The 24,789-nt window shown below is 39.7% G+C and overlaps 1 protein-coding gene across 2 annotated transcripts in view; it reads left to right on the top strand.

The window, feature by feature from the left end:
• KIF6 (kinesin family member 6) overlaps positions 1–24,789 on the top strand; it is a 444,670-nt gene that overhangs the window by 189,114 nt on the left and 230,767 nt on the right. For both annotated transcript variants that reach the window (XM_046006623.1, XM_046006622.1), the window contains 3 exons: positions 12,928–13,033; positions 13,905–14,043; positions 18,269–18,484. In XM_046006623.1, the coding sequence (XP_045862579.1) occupies positions 12,928–13,033; positions 13,905–14,043; positions 18,269–18,484 (461 nt within the window). The remainder of the gene's footprint in view (positions 1–12,927; positions 13,034–13,904; positions 14,044–18,268; positions 18,485–24,789) is intronic.

The following is a 24,789-nucleotide window of genomic DNA, read 5'->3' as shown; positions in this document are numbered from 1 at the left end:
TTAGGTATCTGTCTCTCTACTCCCAGTTTCACTTCTCTCTCAGCTCCCCCAGCCTCTGACACAATGGCAGGAAACCTTTTCTAGCTTGTTTCTGTTCACTGTCATCGCTGCCGTCCAGAAGGTGACTTGTCTTTTATGTTTTCCTGACTCCAGCTACACTGCTCACTAACTAGCCTCTCTTCCCCCGTCCTACCATACCACCATTCTGTTTCCTGTAAGTCAATTTCTTATTTATTATGCATTTATGTAAATGAGTATCCATGTTTACATGAAAACAAATAAGATAGTGTTTGCCTACAGCCAACAAAGCGTTGGCTAGATACAACAGAATTTAAAGAGATAGTTATTAAGATCTGTGGATTGATTGATTTACGTTATTTTCATTTCTTATTTACATTTGTTTTAAACCACTGAACCTTTCTACATCTTGAAGTTAAGATGTTTTGATCATATCAAGAACTATATGCCATTAAATTGGGTATGTGAATATCGGGATTGACAAAATCATAATCATTTTCTGTAACTTTTCAAAGTCTTCATCATTGCATTACAAAAGTACTTTTAAAATATGTCTTTTGAGGATCACCTGGGTGGCTCAGTCAATTAATTGTTGGATTCTTGATCTCAGCTCAGGTCTTGATCTCAGGGTCATGAGTTCAAGCCCTGCGCTGGGCATGGAACCTATTTAAAACAAAACAAAACTGTTAAAATACATCTTTTGAAGAAAAAAATACTGAACTGCTAGAAAGGAAAAAAAACCAAAAGCTGCAACAACAAAAAGTCAAAAAGGCTTTAGTATCTTCAAAGTTGTTTCAGTTTATTTAAAAATTATTTCAAAGTAGTTTTTGAAAATTCCATAAACTGAAGTACATGACCACAAATGCATTTTCCTATAAATAGGCTATACCTTCAGCATTAAAGAGGCAAACCAGTCTGGTTTTGATGTGGGTTTTTCACAGTTGTCATTTCAAAACACAGAAAGAATCAAGCAGTTGTGCAACTCTGCATTTGAGGTGCCATTTAACTGTGCTTTTATGGAGGTAAAGGAAATATTCCTTACTAAGACAAATCTTGAAGATAAACTTTGCATAGGAATTTCCTCTGCAACACAGAAACCATGAATTTTCTGGCCCCCTACTGTTATTAAAAAGAGCTCATTCCAACAAAGTGGCTGACATTGAACTCAATTCCTTGTGCATGAAAGTCCATGTCTCTCACTTACTGATTAGAGCTGGGGGAGTGTATAACGTTTCTAATACTTGTCACAGACTGGGAAATTCTAAAAGAAAAAAATCTTGAAGCAACCACCTTTAAGCCAGTTGGGAATGCTGCTTTCAGCAGAATCTAACAAAAAACAAACATGAAACTAATGACCCTGAAAAATATTTGTATAGTTTCCTTTGGCCCTGGTCCTATTGGCACACTTTCAGCCTTTAGTTTTTCGTGTCCTGTGGATTATAGTTAATCATAAATTGTGAATTTATTGTTCTTATCTGAACTTTCCTTTTGTAAATTACATGCTATCCCAACACTGTATGTTTTAGAAGGTGACACCCCATAAAATAGGCGTGTCATGTTAGGAAGGTCAAAATAAGACCTTCCTTTGCCCCCCATAATTAGGTCTCAAGATCCCCCACTGTTGTGTCCTATTAAAAATTCTTGTCTTGGAGATGCCAGACACAAAGTTGACCTTGTTGTTTGCATCTTTACATCTTAAGAAAAAATTTTTAAAAAGTCTGTAGACAGTTTTGAATCGAAAATAAAAATTCAGTATACCAGAGATGATGGCAAGTGTGAGGCATTTTTCTGAGTTAATTGAGAGGCTTTGTGATATATGTGGAAAGAGGAGGGGTTTCTGATGCAAAAGACCAGTTTTTAAATCCCTGTGTTTCAGTTTTCTAAGTTTGTAATAGTATGCACATTACTTAACTTCTGAGCTTTCCTGTCCTCATCTCTGAAAGAGGGAAAACAATTTATAGGTTTATGGTCCAGCTGAATAACGAAATGCATATGAGAGTGCCTGATGTGTAATGGATGTTCAATAAAAGTAATAATAAAATAATTGGAAAAAGGCAGTTATAAAGAGAACCAGACTATGAAATTCTCTTTAATTCTTTTTCCACTTAAATAAGGAAAAAAAAACATGTGAAGTAACTAGCACAGTGGCCAGGACATAGTTGACCATCAAGGGATGTTAGTTACTCTTTTATTCAACATTTCAAGTTATTTATTTGCTTGGTTTCCAGGACTGACAAGATATTCTTGACTCGGCATTCAACAGTAGGTTGCCTCCTTGTAGTGTTCCTTAAATACTAATGTGTGCAGAGATGACCCAGGAATGTTGTTGAAGTAGAGATTCAGTGGATCTTGGTGGGGCCTGAGTTCTGGTTCGGTGGGTTTGGGGTGGGACCAGTGACTCTACTTTTCTAAGAGGCTCCCAGGTGATGCCTTGAGGTTGGCTTAGCGTTCACACTTTGAATCTCATGGCATCAGTGGGCCAGACAATAAATATCCTGCCTTTGTTTCTTACAATATCTTATTTCATGGAGCTGAGAGAGCTTAGAGATGATATTATTTTGCACATTTTACAGATGAGCAATTTGTGACCACAGAGGTTGATGAATCAGTTAATAGTTGAGATCCTTCATCCTTATAGTTCAGCGACATTTGTTATCTACCATGATCAATTTTTTAAAATTGTTTAACTGTTCTCCCATCCTTCTTATTTAGTTTTTATGTTCCTAGAAGTTAAGGGTAATCAAGTTTCTTCTTCTATCTTTATCACTATTTTCCATCTCCTTTTGAGATCTTTGCTTATGTTTGTATGTAACCATAGTTTGTCAGCATCCACGTTGCTTAACCCTGTCAAGAGACAACCCATCCTTGATGGAGCCCTCTGTAGTGGCAAAATGATTGGTAAAGGTCAGGCAGATTTTGATGCTTTTTGGCATAGTTAATAGCAGTTGGGTTTTTATATCAGAACTCCTTTCTACTTTTTTCGAATAAGCTGCCTACTCCTCCCCTAGAACCAGTGAGAAGCCAGATGATCTAAGAGCCATCAGTTCAGGGATGCTCGGCATTTCCATTGTTCTAACCACAAAACAGCCCTGACCCACCCATGGGGATCTATTTTATCCACTTCAGTCTTTTCAGGTCAATGTCAGAGAACAAGTTTCTATTGCTGTGGACTCCCTGGCCTCATTTTTATAAATTCCATGGAATAAATACTATGCTCTGGGACACTTCTATTATGCTTGTACCCCTTTATGAAGACACACTCCCCTTCCTCTCCCCGGGATACACTCCCCATGGTTAAGAACCAGCCAGGGTCTCCATGAGCCAGGTTAGGTATGCTCTTAATAATGCCCCATTCCTCTTTTCTTCCAGCTTTCTCACAACCAGCACCATAGACATATGGTTTCTAACTCATTTTTAGAAGCTAATGCTGATGGGAACGTGCTCATAAACTTTTTTTTTTAAACAAAGATTAATTCAGAATAAGGAGAATATCATAATCACACTCAATGTATAAATAATGATTTTAATTTAATAAACAGTTAAATGTAACATAATCATGAGAATATTTTAGAAGAGCCAGTTTAGTTTGGATCACTGGTCTCTCTTCATAGGGAGATAATAAATGTTCTTGAGCCAGAAACAACAGGGTAGAAGTCTCAGGACTGCCTGCCTTCCTTCCTTCCCTCTTTATTTCTTATCTTCTGTCTTTTGGGTATGTTATAGGGTATTTGCAGAATCCCTATAAAGGGATTGATTCATTGTTTACCTGTTATAATATAGCACAGATATTTTTAATGTTAATAAATATACATTTTTACCATTATTTTTTAAAGATTTAGTTGAGAGAGAGAGAGAGAGCAAGAGGGCAGGGGAGGGCCAGAAAGAGAGGGAGAGAAAGAGAACCTCAAGCAGACTCTGTGCCAAGTGTGGAGCCAGACACAGGGCTCAATCCCAGGACCCTGAGATTATGACCTGAGCTGAAATCAAGAATCAGACGCTTAACTGACTGAGCCACTCAGGCATCCCTCACCATTATTTTAAATAGTTGCTTACTATGTACATAATTATGCCATAATTTATTCAACTAATTTGCTGCTGTGGGACTTTCTGATTCTTTCTCAGCTTCTTTTGCTTTTCATAAAATACCATGCTGGTCAGAGACTTTGTTAAGATCTAAGCAACTGCCCCTCAGTAATTTCTTGCTTATCTATTCACCTGTTTACCTCCTCAAAGATTTCTCATAGGCATCTTATTTTCCTTTAGAAATGCATTGCCCAGCATGATATTTAAATAAATTTAGTAATTTTGTGATAGTAAGTATAGTGTTTAAAAACTTGGATTCTGAAACAGCCTGCCTGAGTTTGAATGCCAGCTCTGCCATATGCTAGTTGTGTGACCCTCGGCAAGATACTCAACTTCTTTGTACCTTAGTTCCTTCACCTACAATAAGAGGGTAAAATAGTATTTATCTTATCTAGTTGTGAAGATTAAGGAAACGATGTATTTAAATGATACAGAATAGTATCTAGCATTTAGTACTTGCTCAAGTTAAATTAACTACTGTTAACGATAATTAACTTGCTCTGCCTTTTTATTCACCCTCTTTCACTTTAATTTCCACCAAAATGTGGCTGCAAACGAAACTTCATTTTTTGGCAAGAAATATTAGGAGCAGAAAGAGAGGACTAAAGTGATCTCAATATGGTCAATTCTTATTACGTGTTTAAGTATCAAATATTTAATACAGTAGAGTTGCTAGACTAGGCTCCAGGCTATCAGAGACATCTCACTTGTAGTCAAGGTGGTGGAGATAAGCATAGTCACCAGACATCCACCAGTCACCTACCATCAGCCAGGATTTGTGTCCAGACACAGGTAGATTATCTGTGATCTTTCCTGTCCATATGAACTAGAACTGAATGGCATACATTTATTTTTACTTCTCCCCTAGGATTCTTTGCTCTTCCTTCTTCTCTCCTAGTGAAAGTAGAGAGAAAGTAAAGTGTTTCTTGTTTTGTTTTGTTTACTTGAGCTTTTCCTAAAGAACAGACTTTATTGTTCTATTTGACCTCCTTAGAGAGCCTTTTCTGCAAACAGTTCTTCACTATCCAGCAGGGTTCTGGCATTTGGGAGACCCCTCAGTGGGAGCAGTGACTAGGTATGAATTTGGGAACTATTTTTGGGAGATAGGAAAATGTACGGAATTTGGGGTCAATCGTTCACTCTTAACTACTAAAGGAGTACATCAGAAACATTTGAATTAGGCATTTTTCTGCATTTTAATTGTTAGATCAAGTCCTTGGTTGATAAGAAAATAAATTCTACAATAAATCAAATGTATGAAGGAAAGACCAGGCATTTTTCTTATCTAAAGAGACTCATGGTCTCAAGCACTGAGAAAAAAAATGCACGTCAAAAGGCCTGATTTTTATTCTTAGTTTTGTACCAGATTTAGTTTTATACTAGAAAGGGTAAGGCAACCTGGTTCTTTCATTTAGGCAGAAGTTCCTGGTCCTCCTTGTAATCTTATACTAATACTGTTCAGGACAAGAATCTTAATGGAATAGCCAAAGTCCAGTGGGGCTAGTGATCTGTGTGTGGGTATATCCTAGAACTAATAGGGATTTTAAGAGTTCCAAAACTTCTGGGAAAAATATTCAGGGAAAATACAAGTAGATAAACATTACTATTTTTTTGAAGCCTCATTAAATGGGAATTGTAGATTCAGTCCTCCTCAGAGGTTATCGAGGAAAGTAGCAACTGTGAATATGCCTCCTCAGTATTAATCATGAAAGGATCATTATGCCCATACTGTGGAATATTATATGGCTATCAAAATGGAATACATAAAAATGAAATACACTAGTGTATTAAAAATGAAATAAAATGACATAGAAGATCTGTGATAAATTGTTTAGAAAAATAATAGCGAGAGTACTATTCAGAATGTGATCTCTCAATTTTGTAAAGACAAACACAAAATGTCTAAACATAAGGACTTAGGTGTCTGCTTGGGTCAGAGCTAGAGGAATGTATTTCAACTGTTGGCAGTGGATCTCCCAAGCTATTGCGAGTGAATAGAGGGGATGTGAATGGTGGCATGGTGTAGGGGAGAGGGGGACAGAGAGGTGTGTTTACTTTTTAATTTATTCATGTCTGTGTTGTTTGGAATTGTTCTCATAAACATTTTTATAGTATTTTATATGAATATATCTTATACATTATATTTTTATAATGTTTTATATGAAAATCCATATAAAACCTTTGTGTCAGAAATGAATCTATGTGTTCTATTCTTCAAAGAAACATGGTATCATTCAGCAAATAGTCCAAATGATAAGTATTCCTCCACCTAAGAAATTCCTTACAAATTACAATATAAATTGTCTCACATTTGTAAATATCAGCTGTACATGTTACAGATTATAGGAAGAGAAAAAAAATGAAGTCCAAAGCTGCTATAGATGGAAATCATTACATCTAGTTTGAGTGGGTGATAGTAACAGCAGAAGGGAAATGTGTACAGGTAAAAAAGATGCTGGAAGTGTGCAAATATTTTCATAATAATGTGAGAAAGATGGGGTGCTTGGGTGGCTCAGTTGGTTAAGTGTCTGCCTTCAGCTGAGGTCATGATCGCAGAGTCCTGGGATGGAGCCTGCACTGGCCTCCCTGCTCAGCGGGGAGTCTGCTTCTCCCTCTTCCTCCCCATTCCCCTCCACTCATGCTCTAGTTCTCATCTCTCTCTCAAATAAATAATAAAATCTTTGAGAAAGATAGTAATGTGAGAAAGATTTGCTGCTGCTCTATTATGATACTTAGCATCTTAGATACTGATCACCATCTCTATACCCTGCTCTTCAAGAATTCCATCTCAACATAGAGGTGAATAATTTCCATGGAAATAAGTCCATTAACTAAAGAACACGTTTGTACTGAGAACATAATGTGTGGACTGCTTTAGATACAGGGTGGGAGAGGGGAGCGCAAAGATGAAGAAGAGCTAAGCATTGCCTCCTGGTGCTTGCAATCTAGTAGGGGAGCTAAGGTGGTGCACTAGCTCTGAAGTGCCATGGGGACTGTAGGAAGCACACAAATGTGTAAACTAAACTAGGACTTCAGAATAGAGGGGATGGATGCTCCCTCCAAGGGGAGGTGTTCTGTTTTTTATTTTGTTTTGTTTTAGAATAGAAAAAACATGAACATCATTGTAAGTCAGCATGGAGAGGTGACAATGGGGTAAGAGAAAGGAGGTGATGAATAGGAGGTAACCCAGACAGAAGCCTGAAGAGAGCCCAGGGGGAGAGAAAAGCAGGAGTAGGAGGAAGGATATTACACAAAGCATGTGAAAGAAAGAAAGGGGTTTGTGTGGTGAGACAAAGATGCTCCAGGAGGTGAAGAGGAAACTGGAAGAGACCATTTATAACAGGTTTGACTTTCTCCATCTAGTGGGAAGTTACAATATTGCCAGAGTCATGGTAGGCTTGGGGGCTGTGAAAAGACTTGGAACAGCCACTGTGAAGAATGTAAGTTAACCAGGGGTTAGTACTTTTGTATTCTTTGGGTTAATCCGGAGTAAGGCAATCGCTGGATTATAAGGTAGTTCTATTTTTAACATATTGAGGAACCTCCATACTCTTTTCCAAAATAATTGCTCTGGTTTACATTCCCCCCAACACTGCATGAGGATTCCACTTTTTCCACATCCTCACCAACTTTTGTGTTGTTAATTTTAACCATTCTGACAGGTGTGCAGTGATATCTCATTGCAGTTTTTTTTTTATTTGTTTATTTACAGCATAACAGTGTTTATTGTTTTGGCATCACACCCAGTGCTCCATGCAGTACCTGCCCTCCCTATTACCCACCACCTGGTTCCTCAACCTCCCACCCCCCCCACCCCCCTGCCGCCCCTTCATAACCCTCTGGTTGTTTTTCAGAGTCCATAGTCTCTCATGGTTCATCTCCCCTTCCAGTTTCCCTCAACTCCCTCTCCTCTCCATCTCCCCATGTCCTCCATGTTATTTGTTATGCTCCACAAATAAGTGAGACCATATGATACTTGACTCTCTCTGCTTGACTTATTTCGCTCAGCATAATTTCTTCCAGTCGCGTCCATGTTGCTACAAAAGTTGGGTATTCGTCCTTTCTGATGGAGGCATAATACTCCATTGTGTATATGGACCACATCTTCCTTATCCATTCATCCGTTGAAGGGCATCTTGTTTCTTTCCACAGTTTGGCGACCGTAGCCATTGCTGCAATAAACATTGGGGTACAAATGGCCCTTCTTTTCACTACATCTGTATCTTTGGGGTAAATACCCAGCAGTGCAATTGCAGGGTCATAGGGAAGCTCTATTTTTAATTTCTTCAGGAATCTCCACACTGTTCTCCAAAGTGGCTGCACTAACTTGCATTCCCACCAACAGTGTAAGAGGGTTCCCCTTTCTCCACATCCTCTCCAACACACGTGGTTTCCTGTCTTGCTAATTTTGGCCATTCTAACTGGTGTTAGGTGGTATCTCAATGTTGTTTTAATTTGAATCTCCCTGATGGCTAGTGATAATGAACATTTTTTCATGTGTCTGATAGCCATTTGTATGTCTTCATTGGAGAAGTGTCTGTTCATATCTTCTGCCCATTTTTTGATATGATTATCTGTTTTGTGTGTGTTGAGTTTGAGAAGTTCTTTATAGATCCTGGATATCAACCTTTTGTCTGTACTGTCATTTGCAAATATCTTCTCCCATTCCGTGGGTTGCCTCTTTGTTTTGTTGACTGTTTCCTTTGCTGTGCAGAAGCTTTTGATCTTGAGGAAGTCCCAAAAGTTCATTTTTGCTTTTGTTTCCTTGGCCTTTGGAGACATATCTTGAAAGAAGTTGCTGTGGCTGATATCGAAGAGGTTACTACCTATGTTCTCCTCTAGGATTCTGATAGAGTCCTGTCTCACGTTGAGGTCTTTTATCCATTTCGAGTTTATCTTTGTGTACGGTGTAAGAGAATGGTCGAGTTTCATTCTTCTACATATCGCTGTCCAGTTTTCCCAGCACCATTTATTGAAGAGACTGTCTTTTTTCCATTGGATATTTTTTCCTGTTTTGTCGAAGATTATTTGACCATAGAGTTGCGGGTCCATATCTGGGCTCTCCACTCTGTTCCACTGGTCTATGTGTCTGTTTTTATGCCAGTACCACGCTGTCTTGGTGATCACAGCTTTGTAGTAAAGCTTGAAATCGGGTAACGTGATGCCGCCAGTTTTGTTTTTGTTTTTCAACATTTCCTTAGCAATTCGGGGTCTCTTCTGGCTCCATACAAATTTTAGGATTATTTGCTCCAGCTCTTTGAAAAATATCGGTGGAATTTTGATCGGAATGGCATTAAAAGTATAGATTGCTCTAGGCAGTATAGACATTTTAACAATGTTTATTCTTCCAATCCAAGAGCATGGAACAGTCTTCCATCTTTTTGCATCTTCTTCAATTTCTTTCATGAGTGTTCTGTAGTTCCTCGAGTACAGGTCCTTTACTTCTTTGGTTAGGTTTATGCCCAGGTATCTTATGGTTCTTGGTGCTATAGTAAATGGAATCGATTCTCTAATTTCCCTTTCTGTATTTTCATTGTTGGTGTATAAGAAAGCCACTGATTTCTGTACATTGACTTTGTATCCTGCCACGTTACTGAATTGCTGTATGAGTTCTAGTAGTTTGGGGGTGGAGTCTTTGGGGTTTTCCATATAAAGAATCATGTCATCTGCGAAGAGAGAGAGTTTGACTTCTTCCTTGCCAATTTGGATACCTTTTATTTCTCTTTGTTGTCTGATTGCCGTTGCTAGAACTTCTAATACTATGTTGAACAAGAGTGGTGAGAGTGGGCATCCTTGTCGTGTTCCTGATCTCAACGGGAAGGCTGCAAGCTTTTTCCTATTGAAGATGATATTTGCTGTGGGTCTTTCATAGATAGATTTTATGAAGTTCAGGAATGTTCCCTCTATCCCTATACTTTGAAGCATTTTCATCAGGAACGGATGCTGGATTTTGTCAAATGCTTTTTCTGCATCAATTGAGAGGACCATGTGGTTCTTCTCTCTTCTCTTATTGATGTGTTCTATCACACTGATTGATTTGCGAATGTTGAACCAACCTTGCAACCCAGGGATGAATCCCACCTGGTCATGGTGGATAATCTTTTTAATGTGCTGCTGGATCCTGTTTGCTAGGATCTTGTTGAGCATCTTTGCATCCATATTCATGAGTGATATTGGTCTGAAATTCTCCTTTTTGGCAGGGTCTTTGCCTGGTTTGGGGATCAGGGTAATGCTGGCTTCATAAAAAGGGTCTGGAAGTTTTCCTTCTGCTTCAATTTTTTGGAACAGCTTCAGGAGAATTGGTGTTATTTCTTCTTTGAAAGTTTGGTAGAATTCCCCAGGGAATCCGTCAGGTCCTGGGCTCTTGTTTTTTGGGAGGTTTTTGATCACTGCTTCAATCTCATTACTAGATATCGGTCTATTCAGGTTGTCAATTTCTTCCTGGTTCAATTTTGGGAGTTTGTAGCTTTCCAGGAATGCATCCATTTCATCTAGGTTGCTTAGCTTATTGGCATATAACTGTTGGTAATAATTTCTGATGATTGTTTCTATTTCCTTGGTGTTAGTTGTGATCTCTCCCTTTTTATTCATAATTTTATTAATTTGGGCTTTCTCTCTTTTCTTTTGGATTAGTGTGGCCAATGGTTTATCGATCTTATTGATTCTTTCAAAAAACCAGCTTCTAGTTTCATTGATACGTACTACTGTATCTCTCGTTTCTACCTCATTGATCTCTGCTCTAATCTTGATTATTTCCCTTCTTGCATGTGGAGTTGGTTTGATTTGTTGTTGATTCTCCAGTTCTTTAAGGTGTAGAGACAGCTGGTGTATTCTGGATTTTTCAATGTTTTTGAGGGAGGCTTGGATGGCTATGTATTTCCCCCTTAGAACCGCCTTTGCTGTATCCCATAGGTTTTGGACCGAGGTGTCTTCATTCTCATTGGTTTCCATGAATTGTTTAAGTTCGTCTTTGATCTCCTGGTTGATCCAAGCATTCTTAAGCAAGGTGGTCTTTAGCTTCCAGGTGTTTGAGTTCCTTCTGAACTTTTCCTTGTGATTGAGCTCCAGTTTCAAAGCATTATGATCGGAGAATATGCAGGGAATAATGTCAGTCTTCTGGTATCGGTTGAGTCCTGCTTTGTGACCCAGTATGTGGTCTATTCTGGAGAAGGTTCCATGTACACTTGAGAAGAATGAGTATTCTGTTGTTTTAGGGTGGAATGTTCTGTATACATCGATGAGGTCCATCTGGTCCAATGTTTCATTCAATGCTCTTATTTCTTTATTAATTTTCTCTCATTGCAGTTTTGATTTGTATTTCCCTGATGATGAGTGATGTTGAACATCTTTTCATGTGTCTATTGGCCATCTGGATGTTGTCTTTTGGAAAAATGTCTATTTTTAAATTGTCTATATTTAATTTAAAATTAAATTCACTTTTTGGGTGTTGAGGTTTATAAATTCTTTACATATTTTGGATACTAATCCTTTATCAGAAATGTCATTTGCAAATATCTTCTCCCATTCTGTAGTTTGCCTTTTAGTTTTGTCGATTGTTTCCTTCACTGTACAGAAGCTTTTTATTTTTATATAGTCCCAATAATTTGTTTTTGCTTTTGTTTCTCTTGCCTCAGGAGATATACCTAGAAAGAAGTTGTTATGGCCAATGTCAAAGAGGTTGCTGCCTAGAGGTCTCCCCTAGGGTTTTTATGGTCTCAGGTCTCACAATTAGGTCTTTAATACATTTTGAATTTTGCTGCCAAAGAGGTCGCTGCCTAGAGGTCTCTTCTAGGGTTTTTATGGTCTCAGGTCTCACAATTAGGTCTTTAATTCATTTTGAATTTATTTTTGTGCGTGGTGTAAGAAAGTGATCCAGTTTCATTCTTTTGCATGTTTCTGTCTACCCCAGTGTTTATAGCAGCACTACCTACAGTACAATGGAAACAGCCCAAGTGTCCATCAGTTGATGAATGGATAAAGAATATGTGAGATATATGCACAATGGAATATTTTTCAGCCCAAAAAAGAATGAAATTTTGCCATTCGCAATAACATGGATGGAGCTAGAGTATAATGCTAAGTGAAGTAAGTCAGTCAAAGAAAGACAAATACTGTATGATTTCACTCATATGTGGAATTTAAGAAACAAAACAAATGAGCAAAGGGGAAAAAATAGAGGCAAACCAAGAAACAGACTTAACTGTAAGAGAACAAACTGATGGTTACCAGAAGAGAGATGGGGGGGGTGCGTGGTGAAACAGGTGATGGGGATTAAGGAGGACACTGTGATGAGCACTGGGTGATGTATGGAAGTGTTGAATCACTATATTGTCCACCTGAAACTAATAATACACAGTATGTTAACTAACTGGAATTTCAACAAGTCAACCAGGAATGATTAGCAGGGTTGTGGAGCATCACTGAGGTCCCACCTGAGGTGGAGTGGCATGAATCTTTAATGAAACTAATAAAAAGAAACATTCTGCATTACTTTCTCTGGCATTGTGGCAGCTGGGCATAGAGGCATGGAAATTCAGCTTCACCAGAATGCATATTTTGTAGAAATCAAAGGATTCTTCAGTTGAAAGCTGGGTATGAAAATTTATCGGAAAGTAGTCAGATAATTGCATCATTTCAGATTTCACTTTGTCAATATGGAATCAATATGTTTCTTTCCTCTTAATTTTTAGTTAAATCAGTTAACTATATTTCCATAAAGAAGTAGGAAAATATCCAGTATTTTGAATGTTAACTATCCAAGTAATGCCATTAGAATTTCTAAAGTTTCTAGCTCATAGTTGCTTCTCATACATTATGTATTTTTAGGCTGGAAAAACTAGTAACATCCTTTTTGGAAGACCAGGATCCAGAGAGCAGACTAGATGTTGGCACTGATATGCGTAAAATTCATCACTGTTTCCATCATTTAAAGGTAAAGTTCAGCATTTCCTCTAGTAGACGCCATTGTCTGCCATTTTGAAACTGCAATAAAGTTTGCCTAGTTGACCAACTCTTAAAAGGTTAGGACCCAACTTCACATGTGTAGAACGGTATGATCTTCCAACAAGGCTGGGATTATTCTGGAATTTCTTCAGGGGTTTTATCTTACCTGCCAGTGAATAAGCTCAGACCATAGACTTGTAATTCTTTTGCCAGGAGCCTCTAACTTGTACACAGAATAATTCCATGTTCAAAAACCATTTATTTTGAACATATGTCAAGAAAATTGTGTCCTGTGTTTTTCCCAGCAGTTTAGATTTATCCATATAAACCCTCAGTTTTTCTCTGCCTTACATTTTACCTTTCACGATGACACAATGGGAATATCATTAACTTTTATTTCTACCTCACTTGTAATTTGGCATTCTTCACTATAATAATAAACATTCATTGTGAGTCTGCTATGGGCCAGGTCTTTGGGAAAGCAAAATTGAGTAAGTCAGTCATGAAGAAGACATATGTGTAGAGAATAATTATAACACTTGATAAGTGATATTTTTAAAAGTGTGAATCAAGTGATAGGGGGTTAAGGGGAAAGAGAAAGAAGTTCAAGAGGAGATCATGTTTGAGCAAGAATTTCTGAGTTTAGGGAAAGAGACAGACAATAGCAGAGAACGGGATGAGGAAGGGGAGGGGAGAAGGGACAGGGAGACAGGGAAGGCAGCTGCATTGTAGAGACAAGGAGGCAAGAAGGGACAGGCATGCCTGATTTGTGCAAGGAATTGTCTAAGGCAAAAAGAGTCCAAGAAACTCAGAGATTTGGAAGAGAAGTATGGGCTCTAAGCTCTTATTTCATCTTACAGAAACTATTGAATGACAAGAAGATTCATGGAAAAAGCACAGTCTCCTCTGAAATCAAAGATCAAGACTGCCAAGAACCATTAAAGGAGGAAGAATACCAAAAGCTCCGAGACATTCTACAGCAGAGGGATAATGAAATCAGTATCCTTTCCAAAGCGATTAGAAACTGACCCTCTCCTGACCGGAAAGCGGGAGAGGGAACAACTTCGATGCCTTCCGCTAGCCACATCACCTAGCCCCCCACCCTGCGTCCAGTTCACACTACTTCTTGTCGTTTAGGAGAGGTCCCTCCCATGCACAGAATATAGCTACCAGTGAAAAAAAAAGTTGCTAAAAAAGGAACATTTTGACTTTGTTTTTAGCTAGATAGTGACTGTTATGGGGAATATTTCAGTTTATTGAAAAGCATGGTATTTTTTACACCATCTCTTAACATGAATTTTTTTTTAATATATTTTTTGGACTACTCCACTGTGCTCTTTCTGTTTCAGTTCTGAGCCAAGAAGTTAGCTGGTTATCTTTAGCTGACTGACCGGACACTGGGCGGACCACAGCCTCACCAAGGCCCAGAATTTGTGGCTGGTGTGTGGGCGGCACTCAAATGGTGGCTGAAAACTGACAAATGGTATTTAGCTTATGGAGAGCAGAGATTGATTTAAATGTAACTTTTTTCATTTAAAGGCCGGGTCTACTGCTTTGGGTTCCACTTAACAAATGTTCCGAAATTTGGAAGCAAGTGTCGATGGGCGTTCAAGATAGAATCCTTCTTGACTCTAGGAGGCAGTATGGGGTGCTGGGTGAGCCAGCAGCCCATAGGAGCTGCGTCCAGGTATAGGCAGGGGAGTGGGGTGGGGGGCCTAGACCTCAGGCCCCCCCCAGCATTTCTTCAGTCTTTTTTCTCACTTTATCTGTCCAGCTCAACTTCTTGTAAAAAGATTTGACATTTTCATTGCATTTGCAGACTTTAAACGCGCACAAGAGGTTATTTCAGTCTCTCACCAACAGGTATTTGTGTTCATTTTTTAAAATTACTAAAGGGCCTTTTAGCCAAAGCTAATGTGAAAAAAAAAAATGCATAAAAATCACCTACATTCAGTAAATAAAGAGGTAAAAACAAACCACACACAAGGTAGGCACACTGCCTGATTAACCTTGGTCTCTAATTTTAGCTGAGTATTAGCAGACCCTGTATGCCTGATCCAAGTGAGTTTTAGCTTCTTTCTTATCCAGCCAATAACAGTAGGTTCAGCTGCGAATTCTACTCCCACGCGAGGCCTTGTCTGTGAGTGCTGCCCACGAGGTCACCCCGCATTCCTTTTCCTCTCTCACCCTATTCTGGACCTGGCCCCAGTCTGAGCTCTGCGTCTTTTCCGAACCTTGATCCTATTTTAGGATCTTCTCCCCTAAACACTCCTACCAACTTCTTAATCCCCTCCTGGGCTCATGAATATGTGTGCCGATAGGAGGAATGAGATATGAGATACGTCAGCAAGGAACCAGTCTGGGCTTGTGCATGTATGTTTATTTAAACAAGAGAGTCACAGAGAGACATACATCATCATCTCCCTTATTGACTGCCTGATTCAGGTGCCACTGTTCATGTGAGGCTGGCCTGGATTCTTCACTAACTGGGAATGACCTGACCAGTGTCTCCTCCTTCTGAGACTCATGTTCAAAATGATGGTGTGTAGGAGCCATGGTGAAAAGATCACTGAACTTCAAATTCACACCTGGATTGATATCCTAGGTGCCTTAGCTCCACAACTATTCCATAGAACAGTTTCCTCCTCTTCTGTAGTAGGACCATAAAGCCTGCCTTGCAACCTCACAGTGCTGAGCAGAGCTGGTAAGGTAAGGTACTAAAACGTGCTTTGAGCACTTTTGAGCATGTGGTGTGATACGATGGGAGATATGAAAGTTTCTTATGCCAGGTGGAGGATATTTTCACATCTCATCTGTAGAACCACCAAGGTGAAGACTGACAGGAGGAATGAGAAAGATCTGGTATATGGGAAAAACAGGTGGTAATACTTGAGCTCAGCAAATGACAGTAATGCAACCAAAATGACAGCGAATGACACAGAACACTCTTCTTGGTAAGGGAGTGAAAATGATGTCCTTTCAGTGACATTATCAGTCTGCTTAAAGTTCAGACACCCCTTCACCAAACATGTAACAGTGTGTCATTTAGGACCCCACACAACAAAGGCCCAAGTTAAATGGAATGGGCTGGGGAGGAAGACAAAGGAAAGGTAGGAAGAAGGAAGGCAGCCAAGCAGATTAATCTGTACTCTGATCTCTCTGAAATGTACATTAGAACACTGCATGTTTCTGGTTAAATTCTGCCAGAGCCAGTTAGAATGAACCTCAGCCCCTTACTCCAGATCACAAGGCCCTACATGACAGTGCCCCTGCCATACCTCTAATTTCATTTATTCTGTCTCTGTCCTGTATGTGTCAGACTTTGGTCACAGTGTCCTTTCTGTGGTAGTTCTAACACTGGCTTTGTCAACCTTGGCACTCTCGACACTTGGGGCTAATTCTCTGTTGTGGGAGCTCCCCTGTGCATTGTAGGATGTTTGGCAGCCTCTCTGGCCTCTACTCACTAGACTTCAGTAACAACACTTGCCTCCCCCCACTTTAGTATGCAACCAAAACTGCTTCAAGACATGGCCAGACGTCCTTTGAGAGGTAAAATAGCCCCTGTTGGGAGCCACTGACAAGGCCCTTCTCCTTAGGGTTTTAGCACTGGCCATGAACTCTATTGACATATTCTTCCTCTGGCCACTGCCTCTTGATGTTCAGCTTAAATGTCACTCTTAGGAAAGTCTTTTGTGAGCACCCAGCATAGAGTAGCCACTCAGTCATTCTTGACCTTTTAAAAATGAGCTACCCTGGGTGCCTGCGTGGCTCAGTGGTTTAAGCCGCTGCCTTCAGGTCAGGTCATGCTCTCGGGGTCCTGGGATCGAGTCCCGCATCGGGCTCTCTGCTAATCTTAAAAAAAAAAAAAAAAAAAAAAAAAAAAGAGCTACCCTTTCATCCTCTAACATGCGGTATGTGTACTTGAGATCTGACTTTCCCCAGTAGGACCTCTGCTTTGTGAGAGCAAGAAGCTCGTATGCCTTTTCACCATTCCATCCCTCTGCCTAGAGTCATGCCTGACATAGAGTATAAGCTCCATGGCTCACAGTCGAATGGGTGAGCACATGGATGCTGCCATTGCAGTGTGTGAACAAGCAGAAGCTTCTGATGCTGTGGGTAATCAGTTCCGCTTGAGAAGTGGAAGATGTGGGCAGAGCACTGCTCCTCTCTGCCAGGCCAAGGCCCACACACCACCTTTGGTAAGAACACATTTTTTTGAGGCGAAGATTGGAAGCCACATCAGGGACTCTGAGAGAAAGAGTGATTATGCTTCTGGAAATCTCCAAGAAGTTGGAGTTAAAGCTGAAGAGGAAGATGAAAATCCAGTGACCCCCATGAGACTTGCCCAAAAACAGGCACCAAAGTTACAGTCTTCTCTCCCCACCACCTCCATATTTCCTCACTCCCCATCTCTGGGGATGCTGGAGGCCTGCAGTTCAGCTTACTGCATGAACACTTGGCGTTCTGAAATTCTCAAGAGGGATTTTAGTCTGTTCTTTCAGTGATGGCAGAAATCCCTTTGGGTTCTCAGCATCTTGAGCCCAAAGGAACAGCAAAGGAGGGTGGCAGGCAGTGATGCCTTCACTCCTCATCAGTGTTCCCAGTATACTGAAATGGCCCACCAAAATGTGCACTGTAAAATGATATGTCTGTACTAACAACTCACTTCTTTCCAGGTCCATTTGGGACCAAGATTTAGAGACTTTCTTAAAAAAGTAACTGTAATTCCCATTCTTATCTATGCTAAGCCAGCATGTGTTGGATGTGGGGTACTCTGGCCACCAAAGCCGATTTAGCTGCTCTGCCAGCTGAATGGACTCTGGTGTTCTCCCTCTCTAGTCCTCCTGCTGCCTCCTTAGCAGCATCCTGGATTCAAGTCTTACTTATTCACAGATACATCCATAGCTCCATTGCCTGCCCTCTTACGTGTTCATTTTATTTCTTGTAAACCCTTTCTTAAGAATTTTAGGTCTTTACCAGTTTAAACTCAAAACATTTTAAAGACCTTCAGGTTTGCTAACTTTTCATATAATGGTGCCATATTGAAAGGCCAGTTGCTTCCTAAACTGTCTATAACTAGATAAAGTTGAAGTCTTCCTTCAGTGGTCTCTTTACCATATGACAAATAGCAAATATTATTGGAAATAATAACCTCAATTGAAACATTAGTGTTTTGATCATTGCAACTTAGCATGAGTCACGAAATCCTTAAATCAAGTTTCAGATATTCTGGTCAATATGCTAAAGAAGGAAAAAAAGAAAACTCAAGATGCTCTCCACTTATCCAGCATGGATAGAAGTGAATGGAGACACTCACAGAGCTCGCCCTTCCCACCTGGGAACTCAGAAGGTCTGAGGACGTTGCCATCCTCAGCAACCACACAGGTCCGGGATGTCAGCACTGTTGGGCACAGATCCAGTTTGCTCCACAAAAAAACAGGTCAGTTATATTTATACATATAGATCTATAAGTTATCTGAAGTATGGAAAACATAGGCTTAAATGAGAAAAATAGGCTATCATAAATCACACATCTATAGAAAAAGTAAATAAACATAGAAATGATTATAATTTATCATTCTATTCTTCATCATTGCAATTCTTATTGTTGGTATTATTACTAGTATTTCTTGAGGTTTTAAAGTTGTACCAGCAACAGCTCCAGCAGTAATAACAAAAATCCCCAAGTGAAACTTATCAAGGAAAAAAATAAATGTCTGGCATTCCTCATCCTCCATAATGGAATTCCACATAGCATTTTTGGTTTTAAATATGAAGAAATGACAACTTATTTGTTATAATTATTTTTTATAACTATCAAATCTCTTAAATACTAGTTTCCAAAATTGATGACCGAACTGAAAACACGAAGTTTAAATTGTGACAGAGCTCAGAGGCAGAAACAGATGGGTCCAGGGCAACAGGAGAAAAGTTAAAGTTAGAGAAAGGAACAAAACCTTTCCTCTGATAGAGGAGGGAAGGAGTAATGACAGATGTTGCATTGCCAACGTGATGAGACAGTATTTATTTCTAAATCTGAATAAGCTATCTGCAGCAAAATAATTTAAAAATATTATCACAGTCTGCCTTAAAGGATACTAAACAAACAATATTTTGTCAGATAGTAGGATTTGACTGAGTTGGACCAACTCAGGGGCACTTTCCCCACTTATAGCTGTTGATCAGTATGTCAGTTCTGCAACTACAGAACCACACCAGAGGCCCTGGTTGTTTTGTGTTATTTTCTCTTTCTGTTATACCAGCAGATCATGAGGTACAGGCATGTGATTGGTGCCTTTCTCTTGAGGACACTAAGAAATCTGAAATATGAAAATGTACTAGAACAAAGGGGTGAAAACCTTCCCTTTTTGGCAACATAGGTTGAAATTTTCTGTATAAATATTTTTTGGGATGGATGATCTGATATGCTTGGTTTTCTACAGGATTTAGCTTGGGAATAATTAAAGGATGGTACTCATTAAGAAGGATACTTTTTAATTAATAAAGATAAGGTTGAGAAGCTTGGAAATATACTTCATGATATTATATCCCTTTATCTCTTAATTCTAAATCTCTTTGCTTTGAATATTTAGTTAGCAATACAGTAACATAAATTCAAAGTCAGAGGAAACCAAAAATCCTATTTTTACCATGATGGTGGTGGCAGTAGACAAGGAAAGCAATTGTTCCTCTCTGTGACTATTTTCCATACAGCGTTCCTGTACTCTGTTATGGGTAACAGCTGGTTCTAAAATAAAAGGAGACCCTGTGGATTGGTGAATTCATTTGTTCATCCATCAATTTATATATTCCTTTATTCATTCAATATATATTTATTGAGTATACACTTTGTTCTAGGTACCATGCTAATAATTACTGTTATGGCTACAGCTTACATAGCCTGTATGTATGTATGTATATGTATATACATTCAGTCAGACAACTTTGAATATATTCAAGTTTGAATAGATTCAAAGTTGTTATTTATATATATATGAATAAATATATATTCAAAGTTGTCATTTATTCAGAGTTGTCTGATTGAATTAATTCATTTAATCCTTATTCTATAGGTTCTTGTTTTGCCCCCATACTATACAAGAACATATGAGGACAAACAACTTCTGATCTCACAGCACTTAGAGACTGACAGAGAAGAAAGCTTTGAACAATTACAGAATTACACCACTGTGTTACTGACAGGGCATATATCAGGGAACCCAACCTCAAGTTAAGATCAGAAGGATCCAAAAAGGGACATGAGGAGCAGAATGTGGCTGGAAGCAATACTGTAAGCAGTAGGAATCATTTGAATAGCTTTTGGGGTCTTTGTGGTGGAAAGGAGCATTTTAGGAAGTAAAAAGGCCATGATGGGTGGGATGTGGGCAGGGGGAGGCTGGGAAGACAGGTTGAGTAATGTGTGCAGAACAGATAGGCGGAGGACACAGAGTATGTATGAGTAATTAGAAGGTCATTGTAGCACAGTGGTCCAGGCCAAAGGATGGGGATGATGAGAGAGAGATAGGGGGATCAGAAGCACTTAGGATAGAGAGTGAGCAGGGTTTGGTGACTAATGAATTTGAGGGGTAAGGGTAAGGATGGGCCCCAGGTCTCTGGTGGCTGGTAAGGCTCTTCATGCAACAGTTGGGATTGTTAGCTGTACAGAGCAGAGCCTGGCATCTCTACTCACAGGAAAGGTGGGAGTCTGTACCCACATTAGAACCCTGTGCTCACAATGGAAGGAACTGTTCACTAGCCTTCTCCAAAGATGCACACCATTATGGAAACAGCCCGGGATATCACTGCCCCACCCCTTGCTGTGTGCCAGACCTTTCCTGTTTCTATTTTCTCTTGCCCACACCATCTCCCTTCTCATAATTCTTCTTCCCCACAGCATCTCGTAATCTCTCTCCTAACTCATAATTATAGTCAACTTTTTCAGTAACCCTTCTCCTCCCTTGATACTACTATCAGGACAGACTGTAGTTTAATTTGGAGAATGAATTAAGTTCACTTGCATAGAAAATCACTAAAAAATAATAATAATAGTGGAAATTATTTGTAAAGTCCAAGTATGAAAGAGTTTTGGAGAAGAGCCTTATAGTTGAAAGGGTTTTTGAGTTGTCTTAACTGTTGTTGGATATAGTTCTAGCAATAACTTTAAATAGGAGTAGGCTCACAAATGGATTGATAATGATCTAAGCATTTGGAGGAGGGACTGATGAAGGATTGATTTTACTTTTTGGCAAAACTACAAATAGGGTGAAATTGTGGATGAATCCATGCTGCAAAGCAACAGGTAATGGGAGAGTTTGTTACAATGTTTAAGATCCTCAGAGCTGATTAAGCTTTTATTATTGCATTATTTTATACAAGAAGCTCATGTAAACGAACCCAAATACAAAAAAAAATTAAGAAGCACGTTGTTTTGAAAGATTTCCACCTTATGTAGGTGTTGTCAATGTCTTTTAACCATTCACGGGGCTGCATTCAGTGCAGAAAGCAAGTAGATTTGACCTTGGCCACCCTGAGACTGCGGTGAAACTGTCTCCGCTCTGATGACCCTCCTCATTCTTCCCTTCACCCCCACTTCTGAAAAAAAAAAAAATGACTTCTTTCAAATTTCTTGTACTAAAAGAAAATGAGACTAAATTCATGGTTCACTAGAGAGCCCCACACAATCACTGTGCAAGCAGCCTGCCAAGGCAGAGGAAGGAAGGTTAGGCACTTTGGGGCTCTTGGTTTTTTGGAGGTTAAATGTCTGTTTTGCTTTCACTGAAGTAATGAGAGGGATTGTTGAGCTCCACATTTTGAAAAGAGTCATATGGTTCTCTTTAAAATAGCAGGACTTTGATAGTTCAGTTTTCTTGTTTGGTTTTTTGGGGTTTTGTTATTGTTTACTTTTTAAGTTCTCTGATTGTGTGTCCCACATGGTCACCTGGAACTAGTCAGTGTTCCCAAACCTCCTGATGATTCACCACATCCTTTAACTGAGATGCTAATAGAACCGACTCATCACAGGTGATGACACTGGCTTTTTAAAAGGTGAATTGAAGGGCACCTGGGTGGCTCAGTGGGATAAGCCTCTGCCTTCGGCTCAGGTCATGATCCCAGCATCCTGGGATCAAGTCCCGCATCGGGCTCTCTGCTTGGCGGGGAGCCTACTTCCTCCTCTCTCTCTGCCTGCCTCTCTGCCTACTTGTGATCTGTCAAATAAATAAATAAATTCTTTAAAAAAAATCAAAAACAAAAAAAAGAAAGGTGAATTGAAAGCCAGAACCATAGCCTGGAGGCTCCAGCCTCTTTTCTTTTATTCACTTTTAAGAATGTAATGAATCCCCACTATGTGTGTGGAAGGTCCAAGGGTAGGGTGGTAGAGGCCATCAATGGAAACTGAAAAATGGTGTCTGCCCCTGGGAACTTACATTTAAATAGCAGAGACTGACTTGGTACCCAAAGAGTAGAGAATAAAGTAGCAAGTGCTATACTCAGGAGCTAGAAGAAATGCCATGGGAAGTCAAAGGAGAAGGCAGGATTTTAATAAATGATTGGGAAAGCATTACAATGCAAGTGACATAGAAGTTAGGTCTCAAAGGATCAGTAGAATTTGGAAAAAGATGGAGGGAAGAACATTCTCTTACATTCCAGATTTAAAGAATATTATGAGTAAAGGCTTGGGAACAGGAAAGCAAGGGAAAATATGCGGTGTTGGCAAGGGTACTTGTTTAGCCGGGGCCTTGGAGAGGTACAGGAAGTCCAAAAACATAAGGCTAGAAAAATGAGTGGGAAATTGTTGGGATGGATGCTTCAGGGAGAGGGAGTAGAGGAATATATGGAAATGTCCTCTTTTAACTTTATATGCTTTCATGTTGTTTTAATTTCTTACCATGTTATGAAAACCCTTGACTGCCATGCCAAGGAATTGCCTTCCTCAAGTTGCAGGGAGCCACCAAGACAGAGGGGGCATGGTGATAGCTATACTCTAGAAGGTATTTGTGGAAGAAATCTTTAGAGCATCTTGGAGATGAGATGCCTGGAAATGTGAGTAAATGGTTTAGGAAATAAAACAGTCCAAGGTGGGAGTGATGGAAACAGAAGAGGCAAGGGCACAAAGAGATACAATGGGGGGAACCCACAACAGTTCTCCATGGCATAAACAACTCTTTCTTCTCCCTCTTTTTGGTTTTCCCAGTTCTGGCATTGAGAATGCAGCCACAGGCATGGCCAGGAGAACAGGAAAGTTAGAGCTTCTCTGGCATGCTGCATCAAACGTGGAGTCCATTCCTTAAGTTTGCTTTACCCATGCACAAAGGATTGCTCTCTGGACCAATGGCTATTGTTACAAAGGTTTAATATACCCCCATTATCACTAAGTTGAAGAAAAGAGCTCAAAGAGAAATCAATAGAGAAAAATTCACCCATAAAACCAGAGAAAAAGAATAGAGATTAGATTTTTCTAAGATCCTTTCCAACTTGCTTTGTTGTAAGCCTCAGGCACAAAGGTACACCTCTTGCTTTTTTTTCTTTTTTTTTTAAGTGGTTTACATTTTAATTTTTTTTTATTTTTTTTTCCATTTTATTTATTTTTTCAGCGTAACAGTATTCATTCTTTTTGCACAACACCCAGTGCTCCATGCAAAACGTGCCCTCCCCATTACCCACCACCTGTTCCCCCAACCTCCCACCCTTGACCCTTCAAAACCCTCAGGTTGCCCCAACCTCCCACCCCTGACCCTTCAAAACCCTCAGGTTGTTTTTCAGAGTCCATAGTCTCTTATGGTTCGCCTCCCCTCCCCAATGTCCATAGCCCGCTCCCCCTCTCCCAATCCCACCTCCCCCCAGCAACCCCCAGTTTGTTTTGTGAGATTAAGAGTCATTTATGGTTTGTCTCCCTCCCAATCCCATCTTGTTTCATTTATTCTTCTCCTATCCCCCTAGCCCCCCATGTTGCTTCTCCATGTCCTCATATCAGGGAGATCATATGATAGTTGTCTTTCTCCGATTGACTTATTTCACTAAGCATGATACGCTCTAGTTCCATCCACGTCATCGCAAATGGCAAGATTTCATTTCTTTTGATGGCTGCATAGTATTCCATATTGGGATTTCATCAAGATCAAAAGCTTTTGCACAGCAAAGGAAACAGTTAACAAAACCAAAAGACAACTGACAGAATGGGAGAAGATATTTGCAAACGACATATCAGATAAAGGGCTAGTATCCAAAATCTATAAGGAACTTAGCAAACTCAACACCCAAAGAACAAACAATCCAATCAAGAAATGGGCAGAGGACATGAACAGACATTTCTGCAAAGAAGACATCCAGATGGCCAACAGACACATGAAAAAGTGCTCCACGTCACTCGGCATCAGGGAAATACAAATCAAAACCACAATGAGATATCACCTCACACCAGTCAGAATGGCTAAAATTAACAAGTCAGGAAATGACAGATGCTGGAGAGGATGTGGAGAAAGGGGAACCCTCCTCCACTGTTGGTGGGAATGCAAGCTGGTGCAACCACTCTGGAAAACAACATGGAGGTTCCTCAAAATGTTGAAAATAGAACTACCCTATGACCCAGCAATTGCACTACTGGGTATTTACCCTAAAGATACAAACATAGTGATCCGAAGGGGCACGTGTACCCGAATGTTTATAGCAGCAATGTCTACAATAGCCAGACTATGGAAAGAACCTAGATGTCCATCAACAGATGAATGGATAAAGAAGATGTGGTAT

This window comes from Meles meles, chromosome 5, assembly GCF_922984935.1.
Source record: "Meles meles chromosome 5, mMelMel3.1 paternal haplotype, whole genome shotgun sequence".
Taxonomy (NCBI): Eukaryota; Metazoa; Chordata; class Mammalia; order Carnivora; family Mustelidae; genus Meles; species Meles meles.
This window is presented reverse-complemented; position numbering and strand designations above follow the sequence as displayed.